At 47.9% G+C, this 13,739-nt stretch overlaps 2 protein-coding genes across 2 annotated transcripts; both read left to right on the top strand.

Moving 5' to 3' along the window:
• The first annotated feature begins 437 nt into the window (after positions 1 to 437).
• On the top strand, positions 438 to 4,563 carry LOC123051808 (uncharacterized). Its single transcript, XM_044474786.1, has 3 exons — positions 438 to 1,080; positions 1,502 to 3,653; positions 3,911 to 4,563. Exons 2-3 carry the CDS (start codon positions 1,503 to 1,505, stop codon positions 4,328 to 4,330), a joined length of 2,571 nt encoding a protein of 856 aa, XP_044330721.1. The 5' UTR covers positions 438 to 1,080; position 1,502; the 3' UTR covers positions 4,331 to 4,563.
• A 6,496-nt stretch (positions 4,564 to 11,059) lies between these two features.
• Positions 11,060 to 12,827, top strand: LOC123051807 (uncharacterized). The gene is made up of 2 exons (XM_044474785.1): positions 11,060 to 11,728; positions 12,094 to 12,827. The coding sequence occupies exons 1-2, from the start codon at positions 11,060 to 11,062 to the stop codon at positions 12,517 to 12,519; spliced, it is 1,095 nt and encodes a 364-aa protein (XP_044330720.1). The 3' UTR covers positions 12,520 to 12,827.
• Positions 12,828 to 13,739: the final 912 nt, after the last annotated feature.

The following is a 13,739-nucleotide window of genomic DNA, read 5'->3' as shown; positions in this document are numbered from 1 at the left end:
GGTGGGCCACAAAGTGGACCGGTGGCGGGGAGGGGGTGGTGGTGGCGTCACGAAGTCGAAAGAGTAGGGGCGAGGGTTCGGTGGGAGTGGAGGACTGGACCGGGTTAGGTGATGGGGGGGGGGGGGTGTCGGGGGGATCGAGAACCCTTGGGGAGGCCAGATCGACCCGCCCCTGGGCTGAGGGCGCCCAGGCTCAAGAGAGAAGCCGATCCCTGCACGGCCCACCAGGGGGCAGCGGGGCAATGCAGGGGTTTGGCCCTCCAAGGAGAGGCGGCCCAGCCGATGGTAGCCCATCAAAGTGCGACCCAGAATGGCAGGGGGGGAGGGGGCAGGGTGGGCGGCGAGGGTTTCACATCCTCCAACCAACGCCGCCAGGCAAGCAGAGGGTGACCAGGCATGTCTAAGCGTCTAAGCAGGGGGGTCCACCGTGAATTGGAGCCGGGAAGAGCCAAAAGATGCGATGAAGGGGCGGAACGGGAGCGTCGTGTAGTCAGCTGCTGTCCTGGCGGGCATGTGACTGGCAGGGGGCGACGCAAGGGGGGTCTCCAGGTGGTGGACGTGCGGCCGCGGTCGGCCCGTCCTAGCCGTCAAAGCGGCAGCGGCGTCATATCCCAGCCCGCAAGACAGAGCGTTGCCCCAATGACGAACAAGTGGAGCTCATCGGCCTAAGCTGTGGCTGGGACAGCAACGGGCAACCGAGCCCCCACCCCTGGGGGTCGAGCCGTCAGCGGCTCCAGTCACCGCCGCACGAGCCGAGAAGGGAGGGGGAGCGAGGCCGCGGCGCTCGACGGAGTGTCCGGCAGCCCGGTCCTCCTCGGCGAGGTCGGCCCAGGCCACCCGCGTGCTGGGGGGCCAGGGATTCCGGCGGCACCGAGGGACGAGAGGGCGGCGCAAATGAGGGGCCCAAGCGGGCAGAGGGACATACTGGCGGCGTCGAGGACAAGGGCGGCGGGGAAGGGGGCGGATGTGCCAGCGGCATCGCCCAGGGCGTCGCCAGAGCTAGAGCATTCCATCCTTTCTCTTTAGAAATCATCAAAGCGTTTGCTGTCTTGGATCTCCGCACTGCGTGCTTTCAGAGGGGTATAATAGATAAATAATTGATCCTCGCTATCTCAATTCTCACTCATCATGCACACATCCAAACTCTCCACACATGCCTCATCAATCACACTAACTATATTTCTCTCGACATGCATGAAAAACACTATGTATATTCTATATATATTTACAACTATATAAAAATAAAATACAATATATTATATGTATTTAATTTTCATCAAAAATATTGCAATCAATCCCCGCAACAATGCGTGAGGTATCATTATCATCTAGTTGTTGAAAAAACTGACGTCAGCTTATCATTTCCCAAAATTTAAGGATAAGTTTTCTAGGGTCCTAATTTCATGATTGTCACTCTGTTTTTTTAGATATAAGATGTCTTTGCTTTGTTTATTGTATGTTGACCTTTTGTCTAACAATCGCATATACGTATGTACTTCAGAATGTTCAGCCGCAGCAACAGGATGGATTACCAATTGTTCTTCCGCACGAGAGGTGCTTTCAGGTCTCTTGGATGGAATGGGCATATCTGGTTCATATGCTTCGTCAATGGTGTTATATGGGCCAATGATGAAATGGGAGTGATAGCGACTTTGTCACTAGTGGGACTACTTGTGATTGGTTCAATTCTATGTCCAGAAGCTGCAATTCCACCCATGTTACGCCGCACGATCTCATTATGGAGCCCAATGGTTGCAATCCTACTGCTTTGTCCCTCGGTATGGTCCTCCTATAAATTCAAAAAAGAATATTTCATCTTTCAAAGACATCGCTCAGTTGGCATAGTGCACTTGATACTGTTTGTGGTAGTGCTCCTACTCACAATCAGCAGGCTGAGATTCCCAAGCATCATCAAACTAGCAGACTGGGTTCTTGGCAGCAAAATAGCATTTTGGCAACCAGTTATTCTGAACCTGTGCATGTTTGCTGCGACAGTGATGTCAGTGTTCAATTTTAATAGAAGTATATCTACGCTGGTCATGGGGGACATACTTGTTCTAGTGCTAACTTCATTTGGCAACCTCCAAATTCCGGCAGCAGTATTACGAATTGGGCTGGCACTGTGGCGCCTTACAGATATGCAAAAAGTTTATAATGACCAGAAAAATCATGAGAACATGAAAAACCTTCTGTCATCTCTCTACATCTTTTATGCGATGGTGCTTGGCCAAGGGATACTCTATATTGTTGCCGGCATCTTTGAGATCTTTTCATTCATCCTACGAAGATCACTCATCCGTCGTGTTGGATTTAGAGGACCCTCGGGAGTGAAATATGTCAATTTGTACTATGCATATGCCTTTGATAGATGCATGGAAGGTGCTATGCTTGGACCAAAGAAGACCAGCCTCATCATATTTGCAATGGATTCTGTAAAGTCAAACTCTCCCAAGATGCAACTCTATGGTCTTAAGATGCTTCACATATTTCTAGAAAAGGAGCCCCTAAGGACTATGGCCATATTAGAACTCACCACTTATACACAGACAGTGACCTGCTTGATCAACATGTTGGGCTGGACAAGTGAGGGGGCTACGGATATTCGATCATTCGCTGCGAAGATCATGGCCGAGCTCGCTGAAAATCTCCGAGTTGTCCCTATTCCTGGGGCGATGCAGCTCATAGCCTCACTTTTGGACACTGTTGAAGGACATAATATAAAAAACCCTCTTTTGGACACTGGTAGCCCTGAGACAAAACAAGATAGAATGATTCAGCATGTTGGCAGGAACGAACTGACCTCCCCGGTGCTTAAGTGGTTGAAACAGATGGCACTATACTGTCTGATTCCGAGAGAGGAGCCAACTAACATGGATGAACAAAACAGCCACATATTAAGATGCTGGAGAAAGATTGCAAAACATTGGTCTGTTCCAGAGGAGGAGCCATCAATCGACCAGGATCTCCTCCCTGTACAAGGCATGTTGATTCTTGAAAGGCTTGCTACCTTCGATCTAGAGAACTGTGTAGAAATCAGCAGAGCAACTGGCCTCATCTCAAAGATTGTAGAGTTCACAAGCAACAGGACTGACATGAAAAATATTGATGAGACACACGAGACACTGCTGAAACGTTCATCACTGAAGCTGCTGGCAAGACTTGCAGGTACTAAAGGCAAATTTGGTGTAACTTTGCGTCAGAAGATTACAGAACATCTCTTCCTTTGGAGCAACCTTGCAGAGATCTTGGATAACAGAGGGAGCAGCCAAGAACTTAGGGAGCTTACCGCAGAACTCGTTAGAAACTTTGCCATGGATGGAAATGTAAATAATGAGATCGGGCACATCCCAATTATCATTAGCAGGTTGATGCATGCATTTCTCAGTGAAGGCGCATCCTCAAGTGCAGATTCAGATCAGTTACTACGAATGAACGCTGGGCAAGCACTAGCACTACTGGCAATGGGGAGTGTCAATAACTGTCTGGTTATGTTAGCAGAAGCAGGGTCCGTCTTCATCAAGGAACTCACAATTATGATCCATAGTGGCAGGTACAGGTACATAGCTTCAAGCCTGTTGCAGAATATGTGTGTCCATGCCCAACCTGAGATTGGCAACTCGGACCTGAAGGAAATCTCCTACATTACGAGAGAGGTGAGCGCTGCAAATCTTGGTTATATGTGCAATATCAATATTAGAGGTGGATATTGTACCTTAATATTTACACATATTATTGCAACATTCTATTTAGCATTCATTTAAAAGATCACTCTAGTAAATAGATGACAACATCGTCAATTACCACTGATATACTTCTATACACGACACAACTAAAGAAATACATGGATTCTACCTAACTGTGTTACTGAAGTTTAATCATGGCTTACATACCTTAGCTATTTCCATTACAGGTGCTGGAAGGAATAATGGATGCAGAAGGGGCAGAATTGGAGGTTCTTGTTGGCCTTAGTTCACAAATATGCAATGCCATTCCAGGAGATTTTGCACAAGAACTAGAGCATGGTCAGATTAAGGAAAGATTTATAAAGAGGCTTGTTAATGCACTTAACTCAAATATGATACCCACCTCTCATTCTCCTGGAATCAGGAGGGTGATAGTTGAACATGTCATATACATGATGGAGTGTAATCCTGGCAATGCCAACTGTTTCAACAAATACTGGATGATGGAAGCACTGCTAATGGTGGAGCGTACAACTTCAAGGGCTGAAAATTACAGGTTCTTCTCGGGTGATACAGGACTCATGGAGCATAGCATACCTCTATCTGCACTTGTGGCTAGGGCAAAAGAACTGATGGGACGTGGGTAGCTATGAGGCATCACCGGTGTCGCCTGAACATGTATTTAGATGGTATTGTACTACTGGCCTATATTGGGACTAGCAGACTCAGTTTTCTCACCATAGTAGCGAGCTACTCATTGCAATCCAAGGAGATCCCATGAAATTAGAGTTGATATTAAGCTGTTGATTTGTGTTGACATGTCGACATTGTACTGCCATGATGATGGCACCTTAAATAATGGATGTGTTAGTGTTGTAAGACCATGGATACATGAAAGATGATGAATCTGCTTTGCGATTAAAAATGAAACGTCTTGGTAGTTGCGCATTGTCAGGGTGTGGGGTTTCCATAAGACCAATTCAATGGTCTTCTAAATTTTAAGCCTTACAACGGGGGGTGTTTGGCACCGGTGAATGGTGTGGTGATTGAGTACTCACCAGCCACAAGGCACCCACTGCAGTCCAGATCTCAAACGCTCATTAAAGTTCATCCTGCTAATTTCCCAAATACAGTAGATGGCACTGATCCTGACAAAGAACCATGCAATTTGATCATGGATGGAAGGGATCCTTAGCAAAATCTATTTTAACTAAGAACCCACCACGTAGTAGCATGGACAATTTTTTTTTTGTTTACTCGAACACCACAAATATTGAAATTTCTGCTTCCTAGAACGTAATTGGCAATTAACTGAACACTACAAAGTGCCGGAAAAAAATTATATGAGACCAGGTCTCACGGGTTAGCATATGAGACCCACCCTAATGGATGACATGTGGTATTTACAAATCTTAAAGCATTTATCCCACACCCACTTGAAATCAGGGGGGGAGAGATTAGATGCTTTATGATTTGTGAATGCCACGTGTCATCCATCAGGATGGGTCTCACCTGCTTACCCGTGAGACCTGGTCTCATATAATGTTTTTCCAAAGTGCCCATCTCCAATGAACTGAAACAATATATGTGTACGATGACTTCCAAGATTGTCAGAGCCCGGTGCTCAGGTCGGAGATAAGAAGGGATTAATTAGAGGCGATAAGGCGAGAGTGTACCTGTCAGATCAGAAAGGGTTCAAAGCTGGGGCGCGACTTCCACGTGGCCCAGCGATTCGTATCCCTACCAGAGAGGCTGGTTGTGCTGCGTCCGGCTCATCGGCGCCAAGCACCCTAGAGCCGTGAGTGTTGGGATTTTTTTGGACGGGTTGTTGGGATTTTCTTTTTCCTATGGGGAACGAACGTGTGTCGAGCTGCTCGCTGGTGGTCGCCGTTTGGGCCCCTTTGCGTGCGCGTGAGCCCAATCACGCGGCCCATTATAAATACCGTCGGTTCGAACGTTCGGCCGACCACGGACAGTGGCGGACCTAGAACGTATTTTGACTGGGGGCAAACTACTTGAGTGGGGGCATATTCTATAAAGTTCAAAGAATTTAAGCATATTTTTCAGAAAATACAAGCAAATCTTAGTAGAATTTCAAATTTTGAGTGGGGGCTCAGGCCCCCACTCACCTCAATGTAGGTCTGCCCCTGACCACGGATTCGCGCCCTGGCGGTGAGTGCACACGTTTTGTTAGTTTGGAAAAGGAAAATCACGGACGTCCATCCATATTGATGTCTTCGGAAGCCTTGATGAAGAGCCGTGCACCAATCATATGATTTTTGTACCAATCAAACTTGTTGAACATCGAATTTGAGACATTATTGTACTAAACTTATTTGCATGCTATGTATGGATGATTTGTGTTATTTTTTTTCCCAAACTTTGATGAATATCAACTGGTTTGCATGAGTTTCGTCCGTTAAATCAAAACTCGACCTGAAATGTATGCAGGTAGCACTGAATGGCCGGCTCTGACATTCATGTCCGCAAACGGATATCGAAGCAAATTTGTAGGTCAGCGTTGAAGATGCCCTTACAAAGTTGCGGGGCCTAGAGTACGTGGGAGACTCCACGGCGTCCACGCGATGGCCGTGTGGAATCTTTGTGACGTGGACCATTCGCTGCTCGACGATCGAGCACCAAGTACTGCGTCGCCTTTTAGATGACTATAGTTGGATAACGACCATCGTCCTCGACTAGGCTGCGCGTGCTACGTCCGTGCGTGGTCTCCGTGGAGATTTCCTCGAGTTTTCTTGTCTCATGCGGCTCGATCTGCCGTTTGTTTACGTGCCCTGCAGCCTGCAGGTCGAGTGTTCTGGCTGAACACAACACTCGACACTTGGACAGCGACCTGCGCAGCTATGCTCTCGCGAGTCTGGACGATGAAAACATCAGCTTGCGGCCGGCCAGCCTTGGTTTATCTTTTGTTTCTTCGAGATAGCATTCGGTTACCTGGAGAAACAGGATGTCTGCGGATATACTTTAGGGGAGAATCCCGAGAACAACGGATTCACCAACAAGGCACCAAGCAGCTGTATATTGTGGAGTCGAGTCGCCGACCCGTGCGTGTGTGGCAGTGTTCGTTTCGCTGCTGCTGTAATGGCGAACGTCGCGGAGCACCGCGTACAGATGCCGGCGGATCCCCCCGCCGGCAAGGCCGCTGCGGCACCGGAGATGGGGCTGAATCGCTTCGTTCGCTTCGTTGTGCTGATCGAGAGGCTCGGCAATGCCTTGGGCACGCTGGCCTTCACCTGGGGCACCGTCGTCCTGCTCGGCGGCTACTCCAGCGACCTCGACAGTGATTTCTTGGTCTCGACGGTCATAATTTTCCTAGAAGCTTTGAGGTACGCACGAAACTACTGCATGTCGCAAAATAAACTCTTCCGTTATTTTCCTTTCGGCGAATTTCATTGTAGCAGCAAGTGAAGCAAAATAAGTGCTGGACTCATTTTTTCACGATACGCAAAGCTTGTGTATCATTTCATTGATAGAAGAAGTAGAACGAGTACAGCGAGGGGTACAACACATTACACGAACGCACACAGGCGTGAACATGATGCCCAGAGCAGACAGACCAGGGATGCTCGACCCGAAAAGGGGAAACAACACAGCTAAACCAACCAAGACCGAACCGACAGAGCCGAGCCAACAATGAGTCCCAACATCACCAAAGCCAACACCGGGGACACCGCGAGCAAGCAAGATGGCGCCTTCAAAAAGGAACATGACGCCGAAACGTCTTAGCCATCCAGTCCGAAGCAGTCGGACCTAGGGTTTCCCATGAGCTCGAAGAGGGGCACAGCTGAAGGCCATGACAGCGCCTCCAAGAAGGAAAAAGACACCCGCGGGCGCCGCCGCTGCCAGCACCGGCAAGCCGAGCAGGGATTTCTCCCTGGCCTGAGCTGAGCAATCCCATAGCCGCCAAATGTGGTATTGAAGATGAGGGAGCCAACGCTAACCGGAACCAAGCCGAAGGGGTGTGGTGGGGCTGCACCTGCCGCCGATGGGTGGCACCGCCTTCGGACCTACGAGCAACGGTTCTAGCAAAAGAGGGAAGCTTTAAGGCATACATAATAGGGTTGGCAACGAAGCAAGGACCATCGCGAGGGGAGGCGACGGCGACCGGCAACGCCGACAAGCTAGGACTGGAGGGCGCAGATCCAAGCTGTCGTGGCCGGACCCGTCGGGTCAACGGCAAACCAAGCGAGCTGGAAGGAACGCAGCCACTGGTTGCCAAAGCCGGAGCCGCCCGGCAGAGAACACCCGCAAGCCAAGGACACCGGAGAACGCAGGTCCGAGGCCGCCGGGGCCGAAGCAACGCCAACAAACACCCGCCGCGAGGTGCACCGCGCCAGCCGCTACCACTGAAGCCTCACCACCGCCGCACAAGAGCCGTCACCATGCTTATAGGAGGGGCCGAAGGAGAGGGTGTCAACACGAGGCAGACCGCGTGCACCCCGCAAAACCGGCGCAAATCCCGCACCCAAATGCGGCCAGCAGCAGCACCAGCGGCAGACTGGGCCGCGCCGCCGGGGGGAGGGGATGGCTGCGCCGCTCGACCAGCCGGCAGGAGGGGTGCAGCAGCTAGGATGGGGGGCGCCTGCGAGGCCCAGAAAGGAGCACGGGGACGGGGAGGGGCAGCACGCCCGGAGCCGTGCGGGGGGCTGGCCGACAAGGGACGCCGGATCCGGCCGCCCAGCTCGCCCAGGGCACACCCGTAGCCCCGCCGGGCCGGCAGGAGGCGACCGCCGCAGGGGGGCGGGGTCGTCGTCGCGCGGGATGTTGACGGAGCGCGAGGGGGTCAGATCCGCCCCGCCGCCGCCTTCCTGGGTCCGGCGCGGTTTCGCCGGCCGGCCCTCCGACGGCGGCGACGCGGGGGAGGGCGGCGGGGGTGCTTGCTAGCGGTTAGGGTTCACCCTGGTCGCCAGAGGAGGGCGGCGGCGCGGGGGGGGGGGGGGGGGGGGGCTTCTTTTCTTGACCAAACGTGCTTGGAGTTCAATCCCGGTTTACGCAATTTCAATCCCAGCTATAAGTGCTGGACTCATAAAAGATGTTGAATAAAAAGAAACCGATTTACTCAATTTCATCTTTTTTTTCATCTAGATGAGAATTAACTGCCTCCTGTGCCATTTAAAGAGCGCCCGCATGACTTTCTTTGAAAACAAACAAACTCCTACACCATTCGATTATACATGGGACTGATTCGAGTTGTTCAGTGGTTGTTGCTTTATATATATAAACAGGGGCGGACCCAAACAAAAAATTACCCGGTGTCCACATACAAGAACACATCAAAAATCAATGACCTACACACTAAATCAATGGATTATCTTAAGCAAGTGTAGGTTGGACCCGGTGCCAGTGACACCGGCTAGCTGTACGTAGCTACGCCCATGTATATAAAGCGGAGCGAAAATCTTTTTCGGTATTTTACATGGAGATTTGTGCTCAATTTTTTGTTTGATACAAGTTATATTATAAAAAATGTATTATTCAAAACTTCTTTCAAATAGGAATATACTAATATAAATTTTGTGGCATAGTATAATCCAATGTTTTTCTAATTAACTTTATGGTCAAAATTGACCAAAAATACGAGAGGGGCCTAAATGAGGATGGAAGAAGTACAAAAGAAGCCTATCCTGCTCAGGTTTGGTTCAATACACCCTTTAAAAAAGTTGACAACTTTCGATACAGATCGATTGAGTTTAAAGTATAACTTTGCAATCATGAGCTGTTGCAAAATCTTGTCAGAATAAGTTTTCCAGGGTCCCAATTTCACAATTGTCACTCTGATTTAGATACGAGCATGTGCCTTCACTTTGTTGATTGTATGTTACCTTTTTTACTAACAGTACCATATATGTATGTACTTCAGAATGTTCAGCCACAACAACAGGGTGGATTACCAATTGTTCTTCCGCACGAGAGGTGCTTTCAGGTCTCTTAGCTGGAATGGGCTGATCTTGCTCATATCCTTCTTCAATGTTGTGATGTCAATTGATCTTATATGGGGCAAACATGAAGCAATAGACATACTGAATTTGTCAGTGGTAATACTTGGGTTCGGCGCAATTCTATGTCCAGAAGCTGCAATTCAACACATTTGCGATCTGCTATGCCCCACGATATCATTATGGGGTCCAATGGTTACAATCATGCTGCTTTGTCCCTCTGTACTATATAGGGTCGACAGAGATTTCAACATTCAAAGAAACAGCTCAATTGCCAACTGCACAGTATACCTGGTACTACTTGTGGTAGTGCTCCTACTCACAATCAGCAGGCTGCGGTTCCCAAGTACCATCAAGCTAGCAGACTGGGCTCTTGGCAGCAAAATAGCATTTTGTCATCGAGTTATTCCGAACTTGTGCATGTTTGTTGCGACAGTGATGTTGGTGATCGGTTTTCCAGCAAGTTTTAAACTTATTATTATCATATTAGACGCAATGGCTCTATTGATGATGTCATTTGGCAACCTCCAGATTCCAGCAGCAGTTTTACGCACTCGGCTAGCAATGGGGGGCCTTCAATCTATAACACATGACTACTATGGTGATGATAAACGCGAGGACAAGAAAAACCTTGTGCCATCTCTCCAAATATTTTATGTGATGGTGCTTGGTCAAGGAATACTCTATATTGTTGCCGGCATCCTTGAGATCTTTTCATTCATCCTAAGAAGATCCCTGATCCGCCACGCCGGATTTAGAGGTCTCCCAGGAGTGGAATATGTCAATTTGTACTACACATATGCCTTCAACAGATGCATGGAACGTGCTATGCTTGCCCAAGAGAAGACCAGCCTCGTCATATTTGCGATGGATTATTTAAAGTCAGACTCACGCAAGATGCAACTCTATGGGCTTAAGATATTGCACAGTTTTCTGAAAAAGGAGTCACTAAAGAGTAATGCTATATTGGAGCTCACCACTTACACGAAGACTGTGACCTGCTTGATAGACATGTTGGGCTGGACAAGTGAACAGGATAAAGATATTAGATCATTTGCCACGAATGTCATGGTCGAGCTCGCTGATAACCTCCGAGTTGTCTCTATCCCTGGGGCAATGCAGTTCATAGCCTCACTTTTGGACATTGTTCACGGACAAAATATAAAGGATCCTCTTTTGGACTTTGGTAGCCCTGAGGCAAAACAAGATAATCTGATTCAGCAAGTTGGCAGGAACAAACAGACCTCCCCAAAACTTAAATGGTTGAAACAGATGGCACTATACTGCTTGATTCCGAGAGAGACAATTAACATGGATGAACAAAACACCCATATACCAAGATGCTGGAGATGGATTACAAAACACTGGTCTGTTCCAGAGGAGGAGCCATCGACCGACCAGGATCTCCTCCCTGTACAAGGCATGTTAATTCTTGACAAGCTTGCTAGCTTAGATATAGAGAACTGTATAGAAATCAGCAGATCAACTGGCCTCATCTCTAAGATTGTAGAGTTCACAAGCAAAAGAACCGACTTGACAAATATCAATGAGACACACCAGACGTTGTTGAAATGTTCATCACTGAAGCTGCTGACAAGACTTGCAAGTACTAAAGGGAAATTTGGTGTAACTATGTGTCAGATGATAACAAAACATCCCTTCCTTTTGAGCAACCTTGCAGAAATATTGGATAACAATGGGAGCAGCCAAGAACTTAGGGAGCTCACAGCGCAACTCATTAGAAACCTTGCTATGGGGGGAAATGTGAAGGAGATCGGGCACATCCCAATGATCATTAGCAGGTTGATGGATGCATTTCTCAGCCGAAGTGCACCCTCAAGTACAGATACAGATCAGTTGCTACGAATGATCGCTGGGCAAGAACTAGCACTACTGGCAATGGAGAGTGCCAATAACTGTTTGCTTATGTTAGCAGAACCAGGGTATGTGTTCATCAAGGAACTCGCTGTTATGATCCGCAGTGACATGTACAGGTACATTGCATCAAGCCTGTTGCGGAGTATGTGTGTGCATGCTCGACCGCAGCTTGGCAACTCGGACCTGAACGAAGTCTCCTGCATTTTGCAAGTGGTGAGCCGTGCCAGTTTAAGCTATAAGTGCGATATAAGAGGTTAATATTGTAACTTAATGTTAACATATGTTCCTACAACCCTTTATTTCCCATATATATTGTACTTGAGGATTAGCATTTTTCTTAAAATTCTGAACTTCTTTTTTCTGCATGCACGCGCATTTGCATATCTCCTCTGGTGTTCATAGCTTTTTAAAGTTTATGTCGTGCAGTTGACTAATTTTGACACTGCGACTTAAAAGAATATCTCTGGCTGTACAAAACACAATTAATAAATAGATGGCAGCATCATGAATTACCACTTAACCAAAAGGGCCACAATTATTGAAGTTTAATCATGGTTTATTGCCTATTTCCACTACAGGTGCTGGAAGGAATAATGGATGCAGAAGGGAGAGAACTAGAGGTCCTTGTTGGCCTTAGTTCACAAATATGTAATGTCATTCCAGAAGACTTTGTGCGAGGGCTAGAGCATAATCAGATAAAGGAAAGTTTTATACAGAGGCTTGTCAGTGCACTTAACTCAAATATGGTACCCAGTGCTCATTGTCTAGGAATCAGGAGGGTCGTAGTTCAACATGCCATATACATGATGGAATGCAATCCAGTCTACGTTAACTGTTTCAACGAATGCCAGATGATGGAAGCACTGGTAAGGGTAGAGCGTACACCTTCAAGGGCTGAAAACTACAGGTTCTTCTTGGGTGATGCAGGAATCATGGAGCACAACATACCTCTATCCGTGCTTGTGGCTATAGCAAAAGAATTGATGGGCCATGAGCAGTTATGAGGCATCAGCAGTGTCACCTGAACATGTATTTAGATGATATTCTACTACTGGTTTATACTGGAACTTCCCATTGGCTCACCATATTGGTGAGTTATTCATTGCAATCCAAGGAGATCCCATGAAATTTGACAAGTAGACATTGTGCCACGACATGATGAGGGTAACTTAAATAATGGCTGGGTTAGTGTTGTAAGACCATGGATATATGGAAGATGATGATTCTGATTTGTGATTGAATATGAAATGACATGGTAGTTGTGCATTGTCAGGCTGTGAGGCTTCAACACCAACTCATCGTATTTTAAATTTTAAGCCTTATAAGGATATTGTTTGGCACTAGTAAATGGTGTGGTAAGTGAGTACTCACGAGGCAACCACTTCAGTCCAGATCCAAAACAGTCATTAACTGGCACTGATCTTCTAGCTAAGAGACTAAGAACCATCCACTTTAGTCATTGAACGCGAGGAGTCTTACCATAAGCGATTTTAAACTAAGAACGCGCCATGCAGCAGCATGCTAAAATTCGGGCCTGAAATTTGTGGTTTACTCGACACCAGAAATATTGGAATTTCTGCTTCCTACTTGTCAAGTACTCCCTCCGTTTCTAAATATTTGTCTTTTTAGAGATTTCAAATGGGCTACCACATACGGAGTATATAGATATATTTTAGAGTGTAGATTCACTTATTTTGCTCCGTATATAGTCACTTGTTGAAATTTCTAGAAAGACAAATATGGAGGGAGTAGATCGCAATTGGCCATTAACTGAACACTACAGAGTACCCATCTCATACAACCACGAACTGACGAACTGAACGGACCTATATATGTCTAAATGCATAGCCATATTTGAAAAGAGTTAGCCCCAGGACGCTTCCAGGGTCTTCAGATCCCAGAGCTACGGCGGCGCTCAGCCTCAGGCCGGAGATTAATCGGAGACAAAAGGGGATTATTAACCGGAGGCGAGAAGGCGAGCGCACCTGTCGAATTAGAAGGGGTTCAAAGCTGGGACTCCGCACCGCCGAGCAATTCGTAGCCCTGCCGGAGGGCCGGAGGCGCGCCGCGTCCGGCTCATCGGCGCACCGTCGCTGCCGTCCAGCGCTACGAAAAAAATCGGCGAGGAGGAAAGCCCCGAACAGTGTGATGCGCTCGTGGTCGCCATTTGGGCCCCTCTGCGCGAGCGTAAGCCCAACCACGCGGCCCATCTTTTTCTTTATTC

This window comes from Triticum aestivum, chromosome 2D (genome assembly GCF_018294505.1).
Source record: "Triticum aestivum cultivar Chinese Spring chromosome 2D, IWGSC CS RefSeq v2.1, whole genome shotgun sequence".
Lineage (NCBI taxonomy): Eukaryota > Viridiplantae > Streptophyta > Magnoliopsida > Poales > Poaceae > Triticum > Triticum aestivum.
Note: the sequence above shows the minus strand (reverse complement) of the source record. Positions and strands in the feature narration are given on the sequence as shown.

Excerpts from the sequence above, each read along its gene's own strand:
- LOC123051808 (XM_044474786.1), top strand. The coding sequence starts at position 1,503 with ATGTTCAGCCGCAGCAACAGGATGGATTACCAATTGTTCTTCCGCACG. Across the intron at positions 3,654-3,910 it reads TCTCCTACATTACGAGAGAG|GTGCTGGAAGGAATAATGGA; the intron begins GTGAGCGCTGCA and ends TTTCCATTACAG.
- LOC123051807 (XM_044474785.1), top strand. The coding sequence starts at position 11,060 with ATGTTAATTCTTGACAAGCTTGCTAGCTTAGATATAGAGAACTGTATA. Across the intron at positions 11,729-12,093 it reads TCTCCTGCATTTTGCAAGTG|GTGCTGGAAGGAATAATGGA; the intron begins GTGAGCCGTGCC and ends TTTCCACTACAG.